Raw genomic sequence first — 20,489 nt, forward strand, 5'->3', positions numbered from 1 at the left:
AAATATATAATTTACTTGATTGTTCAATGATAATTGATAAAATTAGATATACTGTAAATCTACGACATATAATATTCCACTATTTGTATTGTGCTTTAATTTTTTTATTTAATTTATGATTTAATTTTATCAATAGTTTTATAATTATATTTTACTTTTATTAAGATAAATAAATTAAAATTACTCACTTTATAAAAAATTATATTATATTATTTAGTAATTTTATGGAATTAATAATTATAACACATTTCACTTTTGTCTTAAGAATTATCTTTGGCTTATATTCCATTTCCTAAAAAGCATTTTTGGTTCACTTTTTTTATATATAAATGCTTTTTTTCCAAAAATGTATAAATTATGAATAGTTTTATAAAAAAATATCAACTTTTACATTCTTTCTTTCAAATTATTGTTTAAGATATATGCATACATTTTTGGGGGTCAAGAAGTGGGGGGGGGGGGCTAAGGGGGATATTTTTTATTAGCTTAAAATGAAATTCACAAATAGTGATAAATTTCTGAAGGGGGAGGGGGAATTCCCCCTTGCCCTCTCCCCTGGCGACGCCTATGTCCTATGCCTTGGTCTTTAGGTTAATCCTTAATTTGGAACTTCACATGCGTCTCTTCATTTCCAAAAAATGTAAATTCTGACCCTTTTGATAATAGCCGATAAAAAAATTAACTATTCGAAATTAACAAATTATATTTTTTTACCAATCGTTATATCTTCCCTTGGACATATTTCAAGCGTAATTTTAAAGTTTTTGAAAAATATAGAACACTTACATCAGTACCCTAAGAATATTATTTTTTAAAACAAAATATACAAATTACTATTTCAAAATATAATTATTCGTGTTTTTGGGATCTTGTAGTCCCTCCTCCGTTTTTATAAAATGAGTTTACATTATATTATAGTTTGATCGTAATATGTTTAGGTCTATTATAAATAAATAAAAAAATTTACCATTAAAAAAAATATCGAAATAAATAAAATAAAATGTTACCTCTTTTCTTCTTCCATTTTATTACGTATGCGTTTGACAAGATAAAAAAGTTTCTCGTGCCCTTCATAGGCGCTGGGAGAATAAGATGCCCTGTTCTTGTAAATATCATTGCGATTAAGCATCCCCCACATTTTCCCCCAAAAAATATATACAATATTTAATAAATGTAAAAAAACGAAAGATAAGAAAACTCTTAATGTATCTGAGAGAGGAAGATATTTTTTTATTTCTTTATAAATAAATCAAAATATAAAAAGTTTACAAAAATGATAAAATGATCTTTACAATTTCTTTTTGATGTATATATCAATCTGCTATTTCGAAATTAATACATCTGTTAAGATAAATCGTTTTATCGAATAAATACAATAAAATAAGCTACAAAACTCCACCCATTACTAAACCGAAGTGTTAGGGGTGATTGATAATACACAGAGTTGGGCAGTACCGCGAATACTTGTATCTAAGATACAAGATACAAGATCCTTTTGAATCTTGTACTCAGTATCTTTTTGGCATTATTAATAAGATACTAGTATCTTATCTAAGATCCTTTATTCTGAAAAGAATCTTGTATCTTTTTCATTTTCTTGACAAAAGATACAGATACAGATTCTTTTTAATATTCATGTTTAAAATTTTACATATCACAGTATATATCTTTTCTTCGAGAATCTTATATTAATTTCCTTAGTTTTTTTCACCATATTTTAAATATAATGTCAAAATTAGCTGGAAAATTTATAATTCATATTAAGGTAGATATAGTGTTGTTAAACCTCAAAAACCGCCAACTTAATATTTTAGCCAGAAAAATATTGCCTAAGCCTCGAGATTTCGTTAATGTATGCCTAGACCTTTGTTCCTTCTATGAGCAAAATCTCAGGCTTGCGTAAGATCTTTCTGTGTGAAATAATGAGTTAGCAGTTTTTAAAAATCGGCTCAAAACGAACCGTTTAATAACACTAGGTAGATAGATAAAAAATACCAGCACCAAAACGAAATAAAATAAGTAAAGATTATATTTTATATATAAATTTTATTCGATAGAGTATCATTACCAATTTTATGTAATATTTTTTTAATTTGTAGGATGATTAACACTCATGATAGTAAAATTTAAATTATGGAAATAAGTTCCCGTAAATCAAATCGAAATCTTAAAATTTTATATATAAATTTTTTTAAAATAAAAGTTAAAAAAGACAATGTACACGCTAGATGTAAAACCTGTATAAACAAAAAAAAAGGATAAATGGTTAAATAGAAATTTTGTTAAACATATTAAAGTATATTATTTATGTGTGGTTAAAAGGGGCATAAGTTATCTTAAATATTGAAGTTTATAATATTGCTACCTTTATTAAAAGCTGCCTAAAGTCGTATGAGAAATTGATTTTAAGAAAATATTTTTCTATGATTTGAATATAATAAGGTTTTTTTGACATCAATATCTCATCCAAATTTTAAGAACTTATGAATTGAGTCAGATGATAAAAACAAATACTTTCAAAATATATTAATAAAAAAGCCCTAAATATAGACCAGAGTATATAATCAAGCTCAAACTATAACACCGATACATTTAACGATTATTTTTCTTTTGGTGAAACAAATGTTCCTGTTCAATAATACAAAGAACATTGAACAGGCTTTAAATTATATTAAAGAAAGTTGAAATACATTATAAATGCTTAATTATTATCCTTTCATTAAGGAAATTTTTTATAAATATAATACTGCAATACCTTTATCTGCTCCAATTGAAAGGTAATTTAGTTTTGGCACAATGTTAAGTAGTCCAAAACGGCAAAGGTCTAATGATAAATTATTTGAAATTGATTATCTTATAAAATAATGAATCTATTAATATACTCTTTTGCAAATTAATATTTGAACTCCTATTAAAATACTTGTTCTCCCTTCCCTATCTATTCTAAGAATAGACTATTAATAATTAAATAACTCATCATTAAATATTTTATTAATTATTGCAAATACTCATTCTTGTTATATGCGTATGTTATGTTCTTCACAAATAAATAATAAAAACTGTATTTTATAAACTATTTTAATTTAATTGATAATGATAATTTAAAAGTATCTTGTATTTAAGATACTCTAATTAGGCAAAAGATACAAGTATCTTTTATCTTGTATCTTTTTGATATTTTGAAAAAGATACTAGTATCTGTATCTAAGATTCATTTTTTCACAAAGAATCTATATCTGTATCTAGATTCTTTTTTCGGAGGACCTGCCCAACTCTGATAATACATGATCAATAATATACAAAATATAAATACACATAAGGACATTTTCCATTTACTTCAAACTATATATTTATACATTTAGCTTATCTTAGTTGTCTATATTTTCGCCTTAAATACACTATCTTGAACGACTTTATAATAAGAATTAAAAAAATGTAGTTTTTTGTCCATAGAAAAGCCTTTGGAATTGACTATGTTACAAACATACCATAAGAAATGCGGATTTTTTGTTTATAGGAGGACGCCGTTTGATTCGTATCACGAATAAGAATAAAGAATAATATATATAATTTCCTCCGGCTACAATTTCCCTTTAATTAATACAAATTTATATTTCTCCAATTAGAATAAAGAATAGAATATATTTTTTTAATTTCATAATTTTGAAGCGTGAATTTTATATTTCTCCAATTAGAATCAAGAATAGAATATATTATTATATTCAGCATAATTTCCTCGACTATTACAAATACCATGTAATAACGTAAATTTTATATTTCTTCAATAAAAATACAGAATATAATACAAACAATATATAACCAAATTTCTCATATACATCTACCCCATTATTATCGGTAAATCATTTACTATGATTTCTTAATTTCGAATACGCTTTCCTAAAAGTTATAAATATCTTGGAATAATTCCTTCTAAAAATAAAATTCCAGAAAATATAAGCGATGAATATTAGATATTCTCGAATAATTTTATATAAGGATTTAAATTTTTTTCAACGAATACAGTAAAGCATAATATATATAAAGAAAAATAATTTTGATAAGAATTTAATTTCTTACCCATAATATCTTCAGATAAATGGGGATATAATTTCTTATAATGAATACCAATGAAGAATGGCATGGTGAATAAATTTTATTCTGCAACATTACGAATTATCATATTTCGACAAACAAATTTATTCACTCGAATAATTTCTTATGAATTTAGTTTATTCCCCACGAATCTGAATTTATTTACTAAAATCCTTTTCTATATGATTTGATTTAATTCCAAATTATATTTTTGGATAATATAGCAACCTCCACCGTCATTTTGATCTCATAAAGGGTAGTATACTGCACTGTAAACAGTGATCATTCAATTGATAATATAGTGGTAATACCATAAAAATATTTGCATATCATCCCAAAAATTCGATCTGTTGTTCCAGCCAGCGCCTACTTGTGTGGAAGGGGGAAAGGGGATAGGAAGTTTTAATCCAATTTTTTTGAGAGGGGTGCGGGGGGGGGGTGGTAGGAGCCTTTAAAAGAAGGGTAGGATATATTGATTAGCGGGTTATCTATTAAATTTTGAGATAAAATAGGACAAAATTTATTGCTGTTAAAATTATTTCTTTTATTATAGATTTATTATAATACAATTATATTGCTGATCATCGACCAATCTATATCAGTTAAAAGGATTAGACATTCTCAATAAACTCATATTCATGAAAAACATGTGCTATAATAATGCATTCATTGTAAATGAATGATTTTTTAATTGTATTAATTATCTAAAAAGTCTTTTATATTCATAATATTTTGATAGTTGGTAATAGAGCTAATATAATTTAAGCTATTCCTTGTAAAATGTATGAAAGGAGTACCATTACAATAAAAAAGTGTAATTAATAATGTAAAAGCAGGAATATTTGGAAGGGGGGGGGGGTTGTAGGCTTAGGTTTTCGAGGGGGGTTTGCATTCAGTGAAAATCCTAACATGTAGACGCTGGTTGTGGCAACACATTCATATATGTTTAAAAAAATGAAATAAAAAAAATCTTGATACATCGGAGAAGGAGAGATATTTTATTTTAAATTTAGGAATATCACCGCTGATGGCGATATCCTTTAAATAATTTACTATGATACCCTTTTTGTTTTTTTTTAAATAAATTCAAATATAAAAGGTTTACAAAAATGATAAAATGATCTTTGCAATTTCTTTTTAAAATGTAATAAATATAATTAATCCGCTATTTCGAAATCAATATATCTGTTTAATTAAATCACTTTATAAAATAAAATATATATTAAAAAAATGTAAACTATAACACAATATACCACCAAGAAAAATAATTTGGAAGAAAATAAATATATTAAAATATTTTTTAATATAAATATAATTTTTTTTTAAAATGGCATTTTTATAATATAAAAAGAAAAAAACAAAATTATTTTTAAAAAACATAACATAGTCATCCTGCAATATGTAGATTGAAAGCAGGAATCCAAACTGAAACTAATATCGGTTCAGGTTCAGATAAAAAATAAAGATAACAGTTCAAGATCCTGGTTTGATTTAAAAAAAATATAAATACCGGTTCGAATATCTAAAAACCGGTTTGAACACTTTTATATACAAACCTACATTCAAATTATGTTATAGGGAGGAAATATTTTTTTATTTCATCCTTAAGATAAAAAACACATACATAAAAAGTTCCCTTTTATTAATTGCACATTTATTAATTTTATAATTTTTTTTATTAAGCAGCACAACTAATATATATTTATAATATTCATCTCATTCAGATTACATCTATTAGGAGTATAATTGGGTAATGGCTAAATGTCGGCTAATTTCGGCTCAATCTTAATTCACCTGCCGAAAAAACGTTAATTAAGGCGTTTAAATTTATATTAGTTTCTTCCAAATTTGAGCTGCTATCTTTTTAACGGAAAAAATATAATCTTTACATAATTATAATAAGGAGATAGTATAAATTTGATTTTTGTAAAACATCTTTCCACACGACGATCTGCACTGCCATTATAATATCAGAAAATTTTCATAAATCCGGTATTTATTACTCTGATTTCTCCAATAGTCTAAAATATTCATTTCTTTATTTAACCTAGACCAATGACATATAATAATACCTAGACTGACGATTCATTCATTAAAATGCATTTTTAAGCGTCGTTAAAAGCAAATCAGCTGGACCCGCCATTTTGGTAACCTTTATAATAATTATTTTCATGTTAAAAACTAATATTAAATTTATAACTTACTTTCTTATTATCTCGATGATCAGGCAATTCTATAATAAAGTTTGCATCAGATATAATATAAAATTAGGCTCTCGTTTAAAATTTTAATATTTATTACAGTAACCAAGATGGCGTCTCTAGCTGATTTGTATTGATGTACACTTTTAATGAATGAATTGTCAGTCTAGGTATTATTATATGTCATTGACCTAGACTTTTAGAAAAATTAAATAAAATATGTCTAATATTCTCCGAATTTTTGAGATAGTTTTTGTTTGTTACCATCCTTTTTTTTAAAGAAAATTCTTTTATAAATTCACTCACTTCAGGTGAAGATCCATTCTTGTTAAATTATCCTTACTATAATCCCCCACTATCAATTTTAATTGTATGTTGTTGTATAAAAATTTCTTTAATTGTTAGTGTTCTAAGTAGTGTTGTGAAAAAGTTCGATTCAGGTCGATTTTGACCCCCCCCCCCCCCCCGATTAAGATCATAACCAAAATAACATTATGTAATCCTAAAGATTTTGCTCATAGCTGGCAGAAATACTTGGACATCTTTATACCAAACCTCGATGCTTGCATAATATTATTTAAGCTAAACTCTTAATCGGGCCGTTTTGATAAATCGACCCAAATCGGGCTTTTGGGCTTTTTAACAAAACTAGTCCTCAGAACAATTTTAGCTTTTTGTGCATTCTGATGATTAATCCCAAATACCTTTCCATTTATTTCTTTTAATTATATTTTTTTCCGAATTCTCAAGCCTAATTATGCAAAATTAGATTAAATAACCTGAGAATTAATTTTGATTTTACCCATGTTGTAATTATCATTCAAATTGTGATAATATTCAAACAAAAATAATGCTTTTAAGTAGACTATGCAAATGAGAGGAAAAGCGTGATATCATAGATTTTTCATTTCACTTTTTTATTTTTCACTGATAAATTTCTTAAATTTTCTTAATTTTAATCTTTTACTTTTTCTTATTTTAGTTTTCTTTTTATTTTTAATTAATTTATAATTGATTTATATATAATTTAATAAATAAATTATTTTATTGCCAATCTTCTTTTTATTTATTTTTAGGTTCCAAACTTTTCTCTATATTACACCCATGCCTTCTAAAATATGATCAATAATTTTTTTTACTATCACCGATTATTGAATGGTCTATCATTAAGAGTGATCAACTCGGTGCATGCATAAATTATTTTTTTTCTATTTGTTTTACTGATAGTCTGTTGGCTTGATCACATTTTAATTTTTTAAATATTTCTTTAGCCTTCTGTCACGATGTGTTAGTTAATTTTACCGAGTTCTAGAGGGTGGTTACTTTTTATGTGATTCTCAAGAATTGCTCCGTGGTGCCCCTTTATAATTGTAACACTAACAATAATATTTCATTTTAATGTGTCATTTTTAATACTATTGGATTTATCTCTAGACATTATAAGCAAATATATTTTAAAAATGTTGTAAAATATTTTAACATTTATGAAAAATTTGACAATCAAAATTGATTGATGATAATCTTTAAAACAATTCTGATATAAATAATTTTACCAATAAACTAGTAATAACTTTCATATTCTGTTATAAGCACAACACAAAATCATGAAACTTGAACCTGTTCACAAAAGTCTTGCGGTTCCGTTTAGGTTCGGATAGACAATTATTTAAAGGTTAAAGTTCCATTAACGGTTCAGGTTCGATATGGATACCTGATTTAAAGATATCCAATAAAATGTATGAGGAAAGAATTAACCTAAAAATGACCCCCCCCCCTCCACTAATTATCACTCTAAGCAAAATTCTGGCTTGTGCCTATGGGGCCTTTTTCATAATTTAAGTATTTCTATAATAGCATATTGGCAGTATAGTTCAGCGCATTTAAGCGACCTTTTTTGAAGAGGGAAAGAAAGGGTCTCGAAGTAAAAAAAATGCAAATGTTCACAAAACAACAATTTTTTAATGAATGTCAAAACTCTTTTATATTAATTTTATTTATTTATTCTGTTTAAAGATAATCCTTAACCTTTATATTCTCCCAAAGATGTAAAAAATTATGATTTCCACATAAAGTTTATAGAATTTCATACAGGGCCACTCACTCCAAAATGTACTGGAAACCTTTTGTTTATAAATTCATATCACCAAACCAATCTGAAAAATAAAACTTAAGGGGCAGCCAGAATTTTGCTAATTGGGGGGGGGGGTACATTAATAGGTTGGTTTTTTTCTCTGAGACCTTTAAGCAAACACATTGCAAGCCTTTAAGTTACATATTTTTTAAGTGATAATTTTGGGGGTTTTTTTAGCAGAAAATTTGAATTATAGTTATTTTAAAAAATTATAAACTTTTGCATTTTTCTTTCAAATTGATGTTTAAAGTGATATATTACATATATTTTTTGGAGAGGGGGTATGGGATTTGTAGGTGGTTTAATTATTCTGTTTTTCTTGAATAAAATTTTAAAAAAGATTAAAAATGAGAGGATTGCCTTTTTTCACGGGAATGGGGAAGCTAAATCGCTCTTATCTACCTCCCTTTTATGTAGACGTTGTATCCGGTGAATGATTAATATATAACTAATGATATTATAGCCAAATTTACAAAACAAAATGCAACATCTAAAGATGCTTGATATACATTTTCTGGTTACACGCTAATTTAAATGCATATAACCCTGTTGAGAAATAGTTATAGAGCGCAGAAATATTCTACTCTCTATAGTATTAAAGGTGGTGACACATGTTCAGAAATAAATACCCACTTCACAAATTTCGTTATATTTAATTTAAATGAAATAATAAATAATGTTTCGCAAATTAAAAAAACAGTGTAGAAAAGATAAAATCAGGCCTATTTAAAGTAATAATGGACTGGGCTTTTAAAGAATTCGGGCTAGACCGGGTCGAGATATCTTTCCATTTTGTGAAATAAATTCATACATTTTAAAATTCTTGCAAGAAAACAAGGTGCCAATATTTTTTTATTTGTATAATATTTTTTTTGCTTACAATTAAAAAATTATTAAATTTTCTATATTTAAATAATGTTGGGGCCGGGCAAATAATTTTTATTTTTATTTAAGGTCGGGATTTTCGGAACAAATAAAAAAAATTGTTCGGGGTCGGGCCAGACCGGACAAATTTTGTAAAAAAATTCGGGCAGGACTTGAAAAATTAGGCGCGATGCATTATCACTAGTTAATATATGTGTTGTTAAATTTGAAGGAGAAGGAGCCTTTATAAAATGATAAACTATAAATATGCATTAAAGTTCTACATCGAGATGGTTTTGATCGTCCGACCAATCCAAAATAAGTATTTTCTATCCGTCGAGTCCGTTTAATTACACTTAATAATAGTTCTAAGTTGATCCGGTCCAAAGTTTTATTGAAAAATTAAATTCGAGTAAATTCGACCCGACTTGGGCGAGTCAGATCTCCTTGATGGGCTCTAATATATTTAGTAGTCTGATTTATATATGTTAAATTTTTTAAAATTTTATTAAATATAAATGATCAAAATATATAATTGCGAACAACAACAAAAAATGATTTTACCCTTTATTAAAAAAAATAATAAAATAACAGGTATAAAATATTCATTGGTCAAATATTATGCACATTTATATTATCACAGATGGAATAAGGAAAATAATACATGATTATTGTTTATTTATAATGTATTTATATAATGTTAAAGATAATTTTTACACAATGATACCCATAATAAAATTATGAAAATTACTGTTTTATAAATCGTATTTTATTACATTATGTCATTCTTATAATTATATATTTTTCTAAGATATACGTAATACAAAAATCGTAAAAAACGATAGACAGCAATACAAGGCGCGCCGATAATGATGGAGGCAATTGTAGGAACATGATATTTTGAAGTTTTGCTGGAAAAAATCCCATAATCATTAGTATACCATTAACTAAACCATATTATTTATTTAATTTAATAAAAGGTGTAACATAATAACTTAATCATATAATATAATAATAAACAATAAATATTTAACTTACAAATTAAAAGATAAAAATTGATCTCTCGTCTGAAAAACGTAATAAAAAGTTAAACGCAAGTTTTTTTCTTTCCATAAAAATGGACCTCTAGTTTGAATAATGTAATAAAATAATATTTTTTTCTTAAAGGAAATTATAATAACTTGTAAGACAGAACAAAGCGATTAATAAAAGACTGTTGCGTCGGATTTCCCATAGTGACACTCGTACGCCCCTAGCGGAAGATTCGTAGAGCGTCACGGCCAGCGCTTATATAATTAATTAATTATAAATTATCATTTAAAATTAATGTATATTCCGATAATTCATAATTAAATTCCATAAAAAAATAAACATTAGTTTTTAGGGCTGTGCCGATACACAACTTTTTCGGATATTACTATAAAACCGATCAGATCAATCCGATATTTATATTGACTTTTATTCACCATCTTTCTTTGTGTAGATGTCATAAATATATCAGTATTTTCTACTTTAAAAAAAAACAACTAACTTTTACGAATGATTAAGTGTATTTTATTTCTTTTATTTTTCATAATTTAATATTTTCATTTAAAATATTTGCAATGTTTATGGGTGAATGTAGTGTTGTTAAGTAGCTCCACTTAGTCGATTTTTGAAAAAAGCCAAATCAAAATTTTAACCAATATATTATTGCCTATGCCTCGAAATTTCGCCAATAGAAGTCCAAACCTTTCTGATATCTGTGAGGAAATTCAATACGCAGGTCATTTACTCTTGACTAATGAGTTACCCATTTTTAAAATTTGCCAAATCGAGCCGTTTAGAAACACCAACTGAATGTGACTCGTTAGAAGTTTTAAAATCCTTTTCTATTTACAGATAATATAACAAAAAATAGTGCAAAATTTTAGACTATTTTTATTTAAACATTACAATTAATAAATTGTATATTATTAGTTCCTTTGATTCATTTATTATTATGAAATTATTTATAAAATAAAAAAATATATATATAATTATAAAATAACCAAAAAAAATAAAAAATATCGGACGGCACAGCCCTATTAATTTTATATATGTCTTATTGGGTTATGAATCTCATGGGAATTCAGAATATTTCAATTTAGATCATTCACTGAGGGCATTAAAAAATATTCCAGCATGCGTAGAGGTGCCCACACTATGAATTTTGGACTACTTTGCTGTGTAATTCGTATTTATCATTCTAGAATACATTTTAGGTCAAATACGATTTTACAAATGCTACGATATTGATGGATTTCATATCCCAATACGGCATACATGATCATGCTTTATATAAGTAGCTAAAAAAAAATTTAAAAAAAGAAGAATTGTTTGTGAGTATATAGTAAAAAAACAAACTTAAATATTGCAGGGCAGAAACGAGGAAAATGGCAGTAACTTCATGGGACAAATAATCCTCTTCGACATCTATTTCAGGATTGTAAGGTTCAAACCAAGGTCGCTCGATTACGTAGCACCGGACGAGGACTATGGAAAAAAATTTAATATGGTATATTATAACAAGAAATAAATATTCAAGAAGAATTAGGATACTTATTTTATTTATAATATTTATGAGAAAACGTGATATAGAAAAAGAGGAACCTAGAAAGAGTAAGTGAAGTGAGGTTTGGGAGAAGAGAGAGAAGAGAGCTGGTCCCGACACGAGGCTGGCGCGTGGGCTATCGCAACTCAGGGATGGTAGTTCAGGAAACCCAGCATCGTTCCATAATTTTCCGGCTATTTTGATACAAGATTTTCGGGTTATTATTTTGTCGCGCTTTAACGACGAATCAGTGAGGCCATCGGCATCCTCCGTGTGTTTTATCGGCGAAGTTTTGGTGTCATGGCCTATGACGGATAGAGGTCGATCAATATTGTAGCGAGATAGAGAGGGAGGTCCGGCCCTACCAAACAAAACTGCAATGAGAGTAAGAGTGCAAAGATCTAGATACACGAATTGCGGGTCGCTCAGATTGGCCCCATTCCAATGTAGCATGAGTACTGCCCCAAATTGAAGCAAGCTAGATATGGCGGAATATTGAAATAACCCGAAAGATGCTCCTAACGAGCACCGGCCCTCCCTTATAAGTTCCAAGACGCATGATATGTCGCGCCCTTTAGCTAGGAACGGAGCAGCGAGCGTAACATTTTCCTCATTGTCATCGCACGAAGCATATTTTGACGTAGGGTTTTTAGCGTTAGCGGATAATTTTTTGCCTGATCTATCGTTGCATCCTATTACCTTATCCATAACTTTATGATATAACGACAAAAATTTTAAAGATATATAATAGAATTTGAATTTAGAGTAGACAATTTTTTTGGGCGATTTGGTAAAAGGCTCATCATCAGAGGAAGCGGGCGATGATGTAAGAGCTACACCAACGTGGGCGCTCTTAAGAGCACTGCAGTCGTTAGCTCCATCACCGCACATCATAACGTAACGGCCGGAAGGTGCAAGGATATTGTGAATGAGGTGGGCTTTAACTTCGGGTCCCATCCTGGCAAAAATCTTTACCCGACCACAACTGATAAGAGCTCTTAAGGCTGAGCTAAGATTATTAGGGATTTTCGGGCCAATTATATGATCGTTTATCTTTTCGGATTTATCTAAATGATTCGAAGTTTGATAGGGATAGTTTAGAGTCAAAGGGATTTCAAAGGTTCCGTTTTTCGTATTAGAATATTCGAGATCAATTTTTATCGCGTTCATGTTTTTAAAATCTCGTTGATAATCATCGTATTCGCGCATTAGTATAGATTCATAGACATCTCCCGTAACGGCAAAACATATATCAGGAGTGTAAGACGCGTGAGGTAGTGGCTGCTTAGATAATTTTAATGAGGACTTAATACGGCGAGCTTTGTTGATAAATCGAAATAAATTCCAGTTGGCTGATTTAACTGAATATTTTTAAAAAAATGCTTTGTAAAAAATTAGGAAAATATAATATAATCTAATATATCAATTAGAATCATACAAACGGATATATATGCTTATTACATTAAATTAAAAAGTATACGTAAATTATCATATTTTGTTGGGATAAAAAAGTGTACTTTGGAAGATACCAAAACAATAAAACCATAAATTAATTTCATATATCACTGTATTAAACATTTTATAGACTATTTGTCAAAAGATTACTGAAATAATCCAACCAGGATAGTGATACCAAAACAATATAACTGCTGACAAATAAAGGTTCAGGATATAGTTGACAAAAAAAATATATTATGTTACCTTATTTTTCTATAATTCTTATTGAAAGAAATGGGTGGTCACCCATCTTGATTACAATTGGTGAAAAGAGAACTAGAAGTTGTTGCAGTAAAAAATAATTTTATAAAAACAGAGGGATATTAGTTTTGAATATCGCAGGGCTGGCCTATCAATCCAGCTAGGCACATCTGGCCTGCAGGCGGTAATATCATCAATAAAAAAATAATGGTCCAGCCGATGGGCCTGCTGTAAAAGAAATATTAATGTTATATTTAAAGCCAATACTTCAAAAACTATGTAAATTTTTTTTAAAAAAATTAAAACTTAGGCCAGGCCCTGACAATTCGACTTCTGCCGATATCTGTCATTAATTTTTGAATTTCGAAATTTTGAAGCGGCCCGAACCCGACTTAGTATCGAGGAACAAGCACAATGGCAAAATAAGTGCTGTCTCAAATTATTAATTTTTAAAACAAGACTCACTATTTTTTTTACAGTAATCCTTCTTGTTGCCCCGATTTTCTTCGTAAAAATCTGATGAAAAATAGTCTAGTAAATTATCACGATTCAAGACTACAACATTTTCGTGTGCGGTGTAATCGATTAATGAGCATTGTTTGGCAGTGTAAATGGCGGTTAATAAGTTATCACCGGTCACCATAAAAACGTCGATTTTAGCTTGTTTAAGTATGTCAATTACGGCCCGACTATTTGGCTTGAGTTTATTTTCAAAGATCATAAAGCCCAAGAAATGTAAATCTTTTTCCAGCTTTTAAAATAAGTTTATATTTAATATTTATCAAGCATAATAATATCAAATCAATATGTGTATCATTAGCAAACAAATAAGAACATCATTTAAATATAAAATATCAAGACCCGACATCTCTTTAGGGTGTGTAAATAAAGTCGTTTATTTTAATATTTAAAAGGCATTACAATTATATCAAACTTAAAAAATAATAATTTTTGATTAAATTTTAGGTAACACATGATAAAATCTCTCTCATCTAAATGATGTAAGCGGGATGAAAACCAGGGGCGTACAAAAAATGGGATTTGGGCACTTCCCTAAATGAATTCATACCATTCAGGGCCCTAACAAGAAATTTCGTTGGGGTGGGGGTACTTTTCAGAAAATAGCATATTTCGATTCTTTATATTCTATTTTTCTCTTGCACTAAAAAGTATACAAAGTTTCGTCATACAAAAAAATTGTCTCAATGCCTACCCCGTCCCTCAGTGAATATTCATGGTTACGGCCCAACCCCGTAATACATCAATGGACAATAATACAGATCAAAAAAAAATTTCCATATAGTTTTTCCCTCAATTTAATTATAAAGATTAAATTTGTAATCAAATCGGTAAAATGAGATGTTTTGCAAATCGAATTATCACAAGCAACAATAAATCTAAGAAACTAAGTCATATTAATATTTTTTATTACCTGAAGTAAAAATTTTATCAAATATTCAGAGTTTTAAAAATTACCAATCTTCAAAAAAGATTTGTTTTTTTCTTATTTCGATTTCAACTTGAAAGATTTTTTATGAGTCATGAAAATTACAAAAGATTTATATATACTTATAATTTTTTAAAAAATATTTTGTCATTATTAGGTAAAATTCTATCAAAAATTTCTCTTCTTCAAATCTTTGCTCTACAAATATCATTATTATAATGTATTAGTGTTGTTATAGCCTGATTCGGGTCGATTTTAAAAACGGCCCAATTAAGGTTATAACCAAAATAATATTATGTAAGTCTGGAGACTCTGCTCATAGCTGGCATAAAAGGTTTGGAACATCTATTCGCTAAATTTTGAGGCTTACATAATATTATTTTAAAATCTTAATCGGGCCGTTTTTAAAAACTAAATCGGGCTTTGTAACAACGCTATTTTGTATGATCTAAATTATGCGGCTTTTATTCGCAAAAAAAACAATGCAAAGCTATTGGCAACCCATTTACGCTAAAAAATAATAATATGGGTGAATGAAATTGCGTCATTCATTAAATTGCTTACAAGGACATGATGAAATGGCTTAATGGTGCTTACAAATTCCTCGTTTGCGATTTATATTGCTATTCAAAAGAAATTTTTTTTAAAAAAACGTATAAAGTCTTGTTTAAATTGAGACGGACGATATTAAAAATTTGTGATTTTATAATATACCAAGCTATAGGCAACTAGAGCAGCGTTCCAATTTTTAGCATTCCGACCCTTGTATATATATTTGGAGTTTTCGAGGGTTAATGTACGAAAAATGACCTTCACGCTTATCGATTATGATTCAATTAAAGATTTGCTTGAAACCAAAGAAACTCTATTTATTTTAACAAAAAACATTTAGTCTTGTCATAGATGCCGTCTTTTAAGTACCGGCTAAATAGCCAAAAATGAATATAAAAAATATTCACCAAAAATACGAGAATAAAATACGAAAAATAACAATGGCACCAAATACTTAATATTAACCAAAATAGGGTGTCCTCGATCAAATGCCTTTTAGCCTATACTAAAACGCAATTAAGTATCCGGATTAAGCCGACCTAAGACAGGCCTTAAAAGAATTTTTATTGTGGGAGTCCAAATTAACTACATTCTATGGAATAAACATGTAAAAAAATAATGAACTTCTTCCGATTTTTATAAAATCTTAAGCAAATGCCTGTCACTAAGGCAAATTTGTATCTGTATAAAAACAAACTTTGGAAATGTCAAGGCTTTCATGGTAATATCGATTATATTTTATTTATTCAATAGATTGTATATGTAACTAATTGATCTATTTTCTAATATTACTAAAGAATCTACAAGGAACATTTGTTAAATTTTTAAATTATTTTTTTATAAAAATAATGGTAAAAATATGTCATTCTTTATCTTATTACCCTTCATGTTTTCAAAAAAATATAAAAGCTAAGAAGATAAAATTAGAACACTGCTTTAGTTACGTGTACATTAGTTTCCATACAAAATTAAACCCTAGATTCTAAAGGATCCGAAGAATTGTGATCGATTTGACATGGAATATGGTTTATTACGACAACAAAAAAAAATTATAAGCAAATTTTGGAGCCATGACTAAAAAGAAAATGGTTATGGTTACAGTTCCTAAAATTTTCAAAAGTGGGTTTTAGTTTTTAAATTTGAAGCGGTTCCTTTTATTCTAAATTCGAATTCCAAACTCTGTAAATCAATCAAAAAAAATTCCTTAAAATGAGTAAAGCAACATTTTAAACCAGAGTTTGGAAAAATAATGTTCAAAGATTATTTTGGTCAAAATTTTGAGCAAAAAATTTTCCAAGATCATAAAATTAAAGATTTTTTTTTAAAAAGATTCAAGAAATTTTTTTTGCCGAATTCGGGTTCAGGAATTTTAAACTTCAATTAGCGGAAATTAAATATCAAGAATCGAAAATCGATTTTCTAAAAGAGGTTCTACCCACCCTGGTAATCGGGTTCAGAACCCTGATTTTTTGTGCATATAAAAATCGCAGAAAGATATATTTATAAAAGATATTTTTACAATTTGAAATTTTAGGTTAAATAAGTAACGAATCCCGGTTGGTTTATGGTACAGGAAAAACAAATATATTGGTTCGGTTGGGGTATTATAAATGGTAGGTAGAGTATAGAGAATATAAAAAAAGTGACAAAATGTCAAGATGAAAATAAAACATCTATTAAAAGTCATCTTTCATGAATCAAGGTACAGATGAGATTTAGTTTAAGAAATTTTTCTAAAAAAAAACGAATTAAAAGAAATACATAAATAAAAAGCAGAGTAGAATATGGAAGAAAAAAAACAGAAAACGAGTAGTTAGCTAACTTGAGGAACCAAAGGGGTGAAAATATAAGTGTGAAGGTTGGAATTTATAAAGGACCAGAGAAAAAGTGTGTATATATAGTTTTTGCCAGCTTTTGAGAATCATAAAATGATTCACTATTAAGATCTAATGAAAATCAGAGTTTCCAAAGTTTTTATAATCACATTTTAAAATATCAGTAAGTTACATAACTTTTTGTTACTTTGATTTTTTAATCGAAGCCTATATTTATACTAATATAATAGCTCATAAACATAATTATTTTTTATATAAAAAAAATGCTATGATTATATATTTAACTGAATATAGGAAATATACCTCGTTCCTATTCAATTTTTGAATTTTAGGCCATTTCATAAACGTTGGTAAAGGTTTCCAGGCAAGTGACAAAACCCTATAACCCCTTGAGGTGTAATGATCAAGATATGATTCAAAGTCAATTGGAATCGAAGATTTGTGGCATAATTCCTTAATTTTTTCGGGAGCACCTTTACAGTACACTTCAAAAGTAGGGGAACCCAGCATCCTTATAACGACGCTCATTCTCTGTAACGAAGATAAAAACGGCAATTGGCGGATAATTGCCATTTCTTTACATGTCAATGGAGGATGAACATGGTCTATATCTTTCTTCGCTGGTTGGGTTAAATGGTTGGAAAATTTCTTTTCTCTAACGATTATGGGTATTAAATTATCGTAAATTACGTCATTTAAATGTTGGGACATATCAATTTCGTTCATAGGTTCTTCGTTTTTGATCAACTCACTTATATGGTTTAAGGATTCGATAGAATCTTGATTTTTATCAACGATTTCCCACCCACTATGCTCAAACATTTTTATTTCTAATGGATCCCCAGAAATTTGACAATTTCCATTCTCATTTATAAGGGTTAAAGAATGGCATGCAGCCATGCACTCTGTAATCTTTATTTTTGTGTCAAACTCTTCCATAAAATTTCCAGAACTACTAGAACTAACACTCTCAAAATCTTTTAAAGGCTTGAATTTAAAAGAGTCACTTTGAGATTTTGATATATGTTTCTGTGTTGAAAAACCATATGATATAATGGGGTTTGTATTGTAAATGAATCCCATAACATCTAACACTTGTTCAGTCAGTGTGCCAGTTTTATCAAAACATATTGTATCAATAACACCACAAACATTAATTTTAGCAGGGCTAAGACAATGTATACTTAATTTTTCCAATCTTTTGTTAGCATATATAATGCCAACAGCCATGGCTGCAGGTAAGGTAGGGGGGACCACTATTGTTATAATATCAAATGCTCTGAGAATTATCTTGATAGGTTCAACATTTGCTTTTAATTTTAAAATTATAGTGTATACAAAGCCAACAAAAGCTACAAAAAATAAGAAAACGATAAATTTATAACAATCTTGATCAAAATGGAATTCATTAGGAGATGAATACTTGATAGATTTTATAATGTTTCCTTTAACAGTTTGATAACCTGTCCTTATTACAATTGCTTTAGAATATTCAGAATCATAATAACGTGTTTGAATTAATTTAGTTCCACAAAAAAGGATATGCTTAAAATGAATATCTTTATCAAAATGCTCAGTTTTATAGCAATTAGAATATAAAGGCAATGCCGTTTTTGTGATAGGTATACTTTCACCTGTTAGAAGACTCTCATTTACTATACAACTTCCATTTAGTAATATCAAGTCACATGTTAATACTGAATTTGATTTTAATTTTACAATATCACCAGGTACTAATTCAGAAGAAGCAATATTCTGAATAGTATTATTACGTAAAACTTCAATCTTACTCTCTGTATAAGACATCTTGTGCAAAAGAATTTGATTCTTTTGAATTTGAGAGGTAGCAATAACTAAAGAAGCCATTGTAATAAATAGGATACAGGTAGCATAAATTTCATATTCATCGTTATACCAAAGTATTATGCTTAATATTTGAAATATATTAAATGGAGATAGAATTTCTAGAAAAAGAATTTTGTAAAATGGCCAGACTTTAACATGAATCAAATTAGAACCAAAAACAAATTTTCGCAAATACACTTCAGTATCTATTAATGATTTTTGTTCATGAAAATAATTGCATGGAATATTTTCTTCAAATACATTTATATTTATAAAAGAATTAGAATCTGGTTGCCAAATAAAAATATCTTCTTTGTAATTGAATACTTTGATCCATGATGCCTGCTGAAATTTACCAGATGGTTTAGGGAGCAACAAAAAGTTTATCCCATAATTTGAAGCTTTAATATAAACAATTTTTTCAACGTTCTTTTTATTATGTTCACCAATTAAAATATATTGACTCTTAAGAAGTGGTGATTTCTGGTAGGCCCATTTGATATACCAAGCAGGTTTCCAGTAGAAGATCAAATAAAGAATACCAATTGATAGTATTGTAAGTGCCCATATTAAAAAAAAATTATATTTATTATAAGTATAGCCCAATATTTTAATTTTTTCTCCTTTGTAATTTATAATAAAATTTTCCATAATTTAAAAGGCAAAAATTTAAAAAAAATGAAAAATATAAAGATCCACAAAAAAAATATTTATCTAAATAAATTTCAAACTACAAATTCTTAAAGTTGTATATGTGATATTCTTTAAGCTATTCCTAAATTTAAAAATTTGAAATATAACAAGTTTTTTTAAAATTAATGTAAATAGTATTACGAAGAAAAATTTCTAAATATAAAATTTTTTCTTTAGCTCCAATCTAGTTCAAAAAAAAATTAAAAAATATTTTTGATGTTAGCCTTAGCCAAAAATAATGTAAACTTTTTTTATTAATTTAAAATATAAACTCTTTAATTATATCACAAATCTACTTTTGTTAAAATCAAAGAGGGATATAAAGGACCTATGCAGCAACTATTAATGCCATTAATATAATATCATAAATTCAAAACCCAAAAAAAAATGTAAGTAGGCGATATTTATAAGTAGTTATTATAAAAGTTTTACCTTTTCAGATTACTATTGTATATAAAAAACATAATATAATTGATATTCAATTATGTCAATATTAGATGCATGTCACAGATATGTTTCAAATAAAGCATAAATTATGGCATGTCACCTCAGTTCGTCA

General features: G+C 27.8%; 1 protein-coding gene across 1 annotated transcript; it reads right to left on the bottom strand.

The window, feature by feature from the left end:
* Positions 1–9,725: 9,725 nt before the first annotated feature.
* Positions 9,726–19,258, bottom strand: LOC135930280 (uncharacterized). The gene is made up of 7 exons (XM_065467061.1): positions 17,696–19,258; positions 14,024–14,309; positions 11,920–13,221; positions 11,674–11,802; positions 10,470–10,574; positions 10,106–10,235; positions 9,726–9,762 (listed from the first exon to the last, which is right to left on the bottom strand). Exons 1-7 carry the CDS (start codon positions 19,256–19,258, stop codon positions 9,726–9,728), a joined length of 3,552 nt encoding a protein of 1,183 aa, XP_065323133.1.
* Between the last annotated feature and the right edge of the window lie 1,231 nt (positions 19,259–20,489).

Source organism: Gordionus sp. m RMFG-2023, chromosome 5, assembly GCF_954871325.1.
Source record: "Gordionus sp. m RMFG-2023 chromosome 5, tfGorSpeb1-WG-v2, whole genome shotgun sequence".
Taxonomy (NCBI): Eukaryota; Metazoa; Nematomorpha; class Gordioida; order Chordodea; family Parachordodidae; genus Gordionus; species Gordionus sp. m RMFG-2023.

What these genes read in the sequence shown, in the direction of transcription:
- LOC135930280 (XM_065467061.1), bottom strand. Translation starts at nt 19,258, where the DNA reads ATGGCTTCTTTAGTTATTGCTACCTCTCAAATTCAAAAGAATCAAATT. An exon ending in ACTTCACTTACTCTTTCTAG is followed by an intron (nt 11,803 to 11,919) that starts GTTCCTCTTTTT and finishes TTTTTTCCATAG; the next exon opens with TCCTCGTCCGGTGCTACGTA. An exon ending in CGCTTTGTTCTGTCTTACAA is followed by an intron (nt 10,236 to 10,469) that starts GTTATTATAATT and finishes AATATGGTTTAG; the next exon opens with TTAATGGTATACTAATGATT.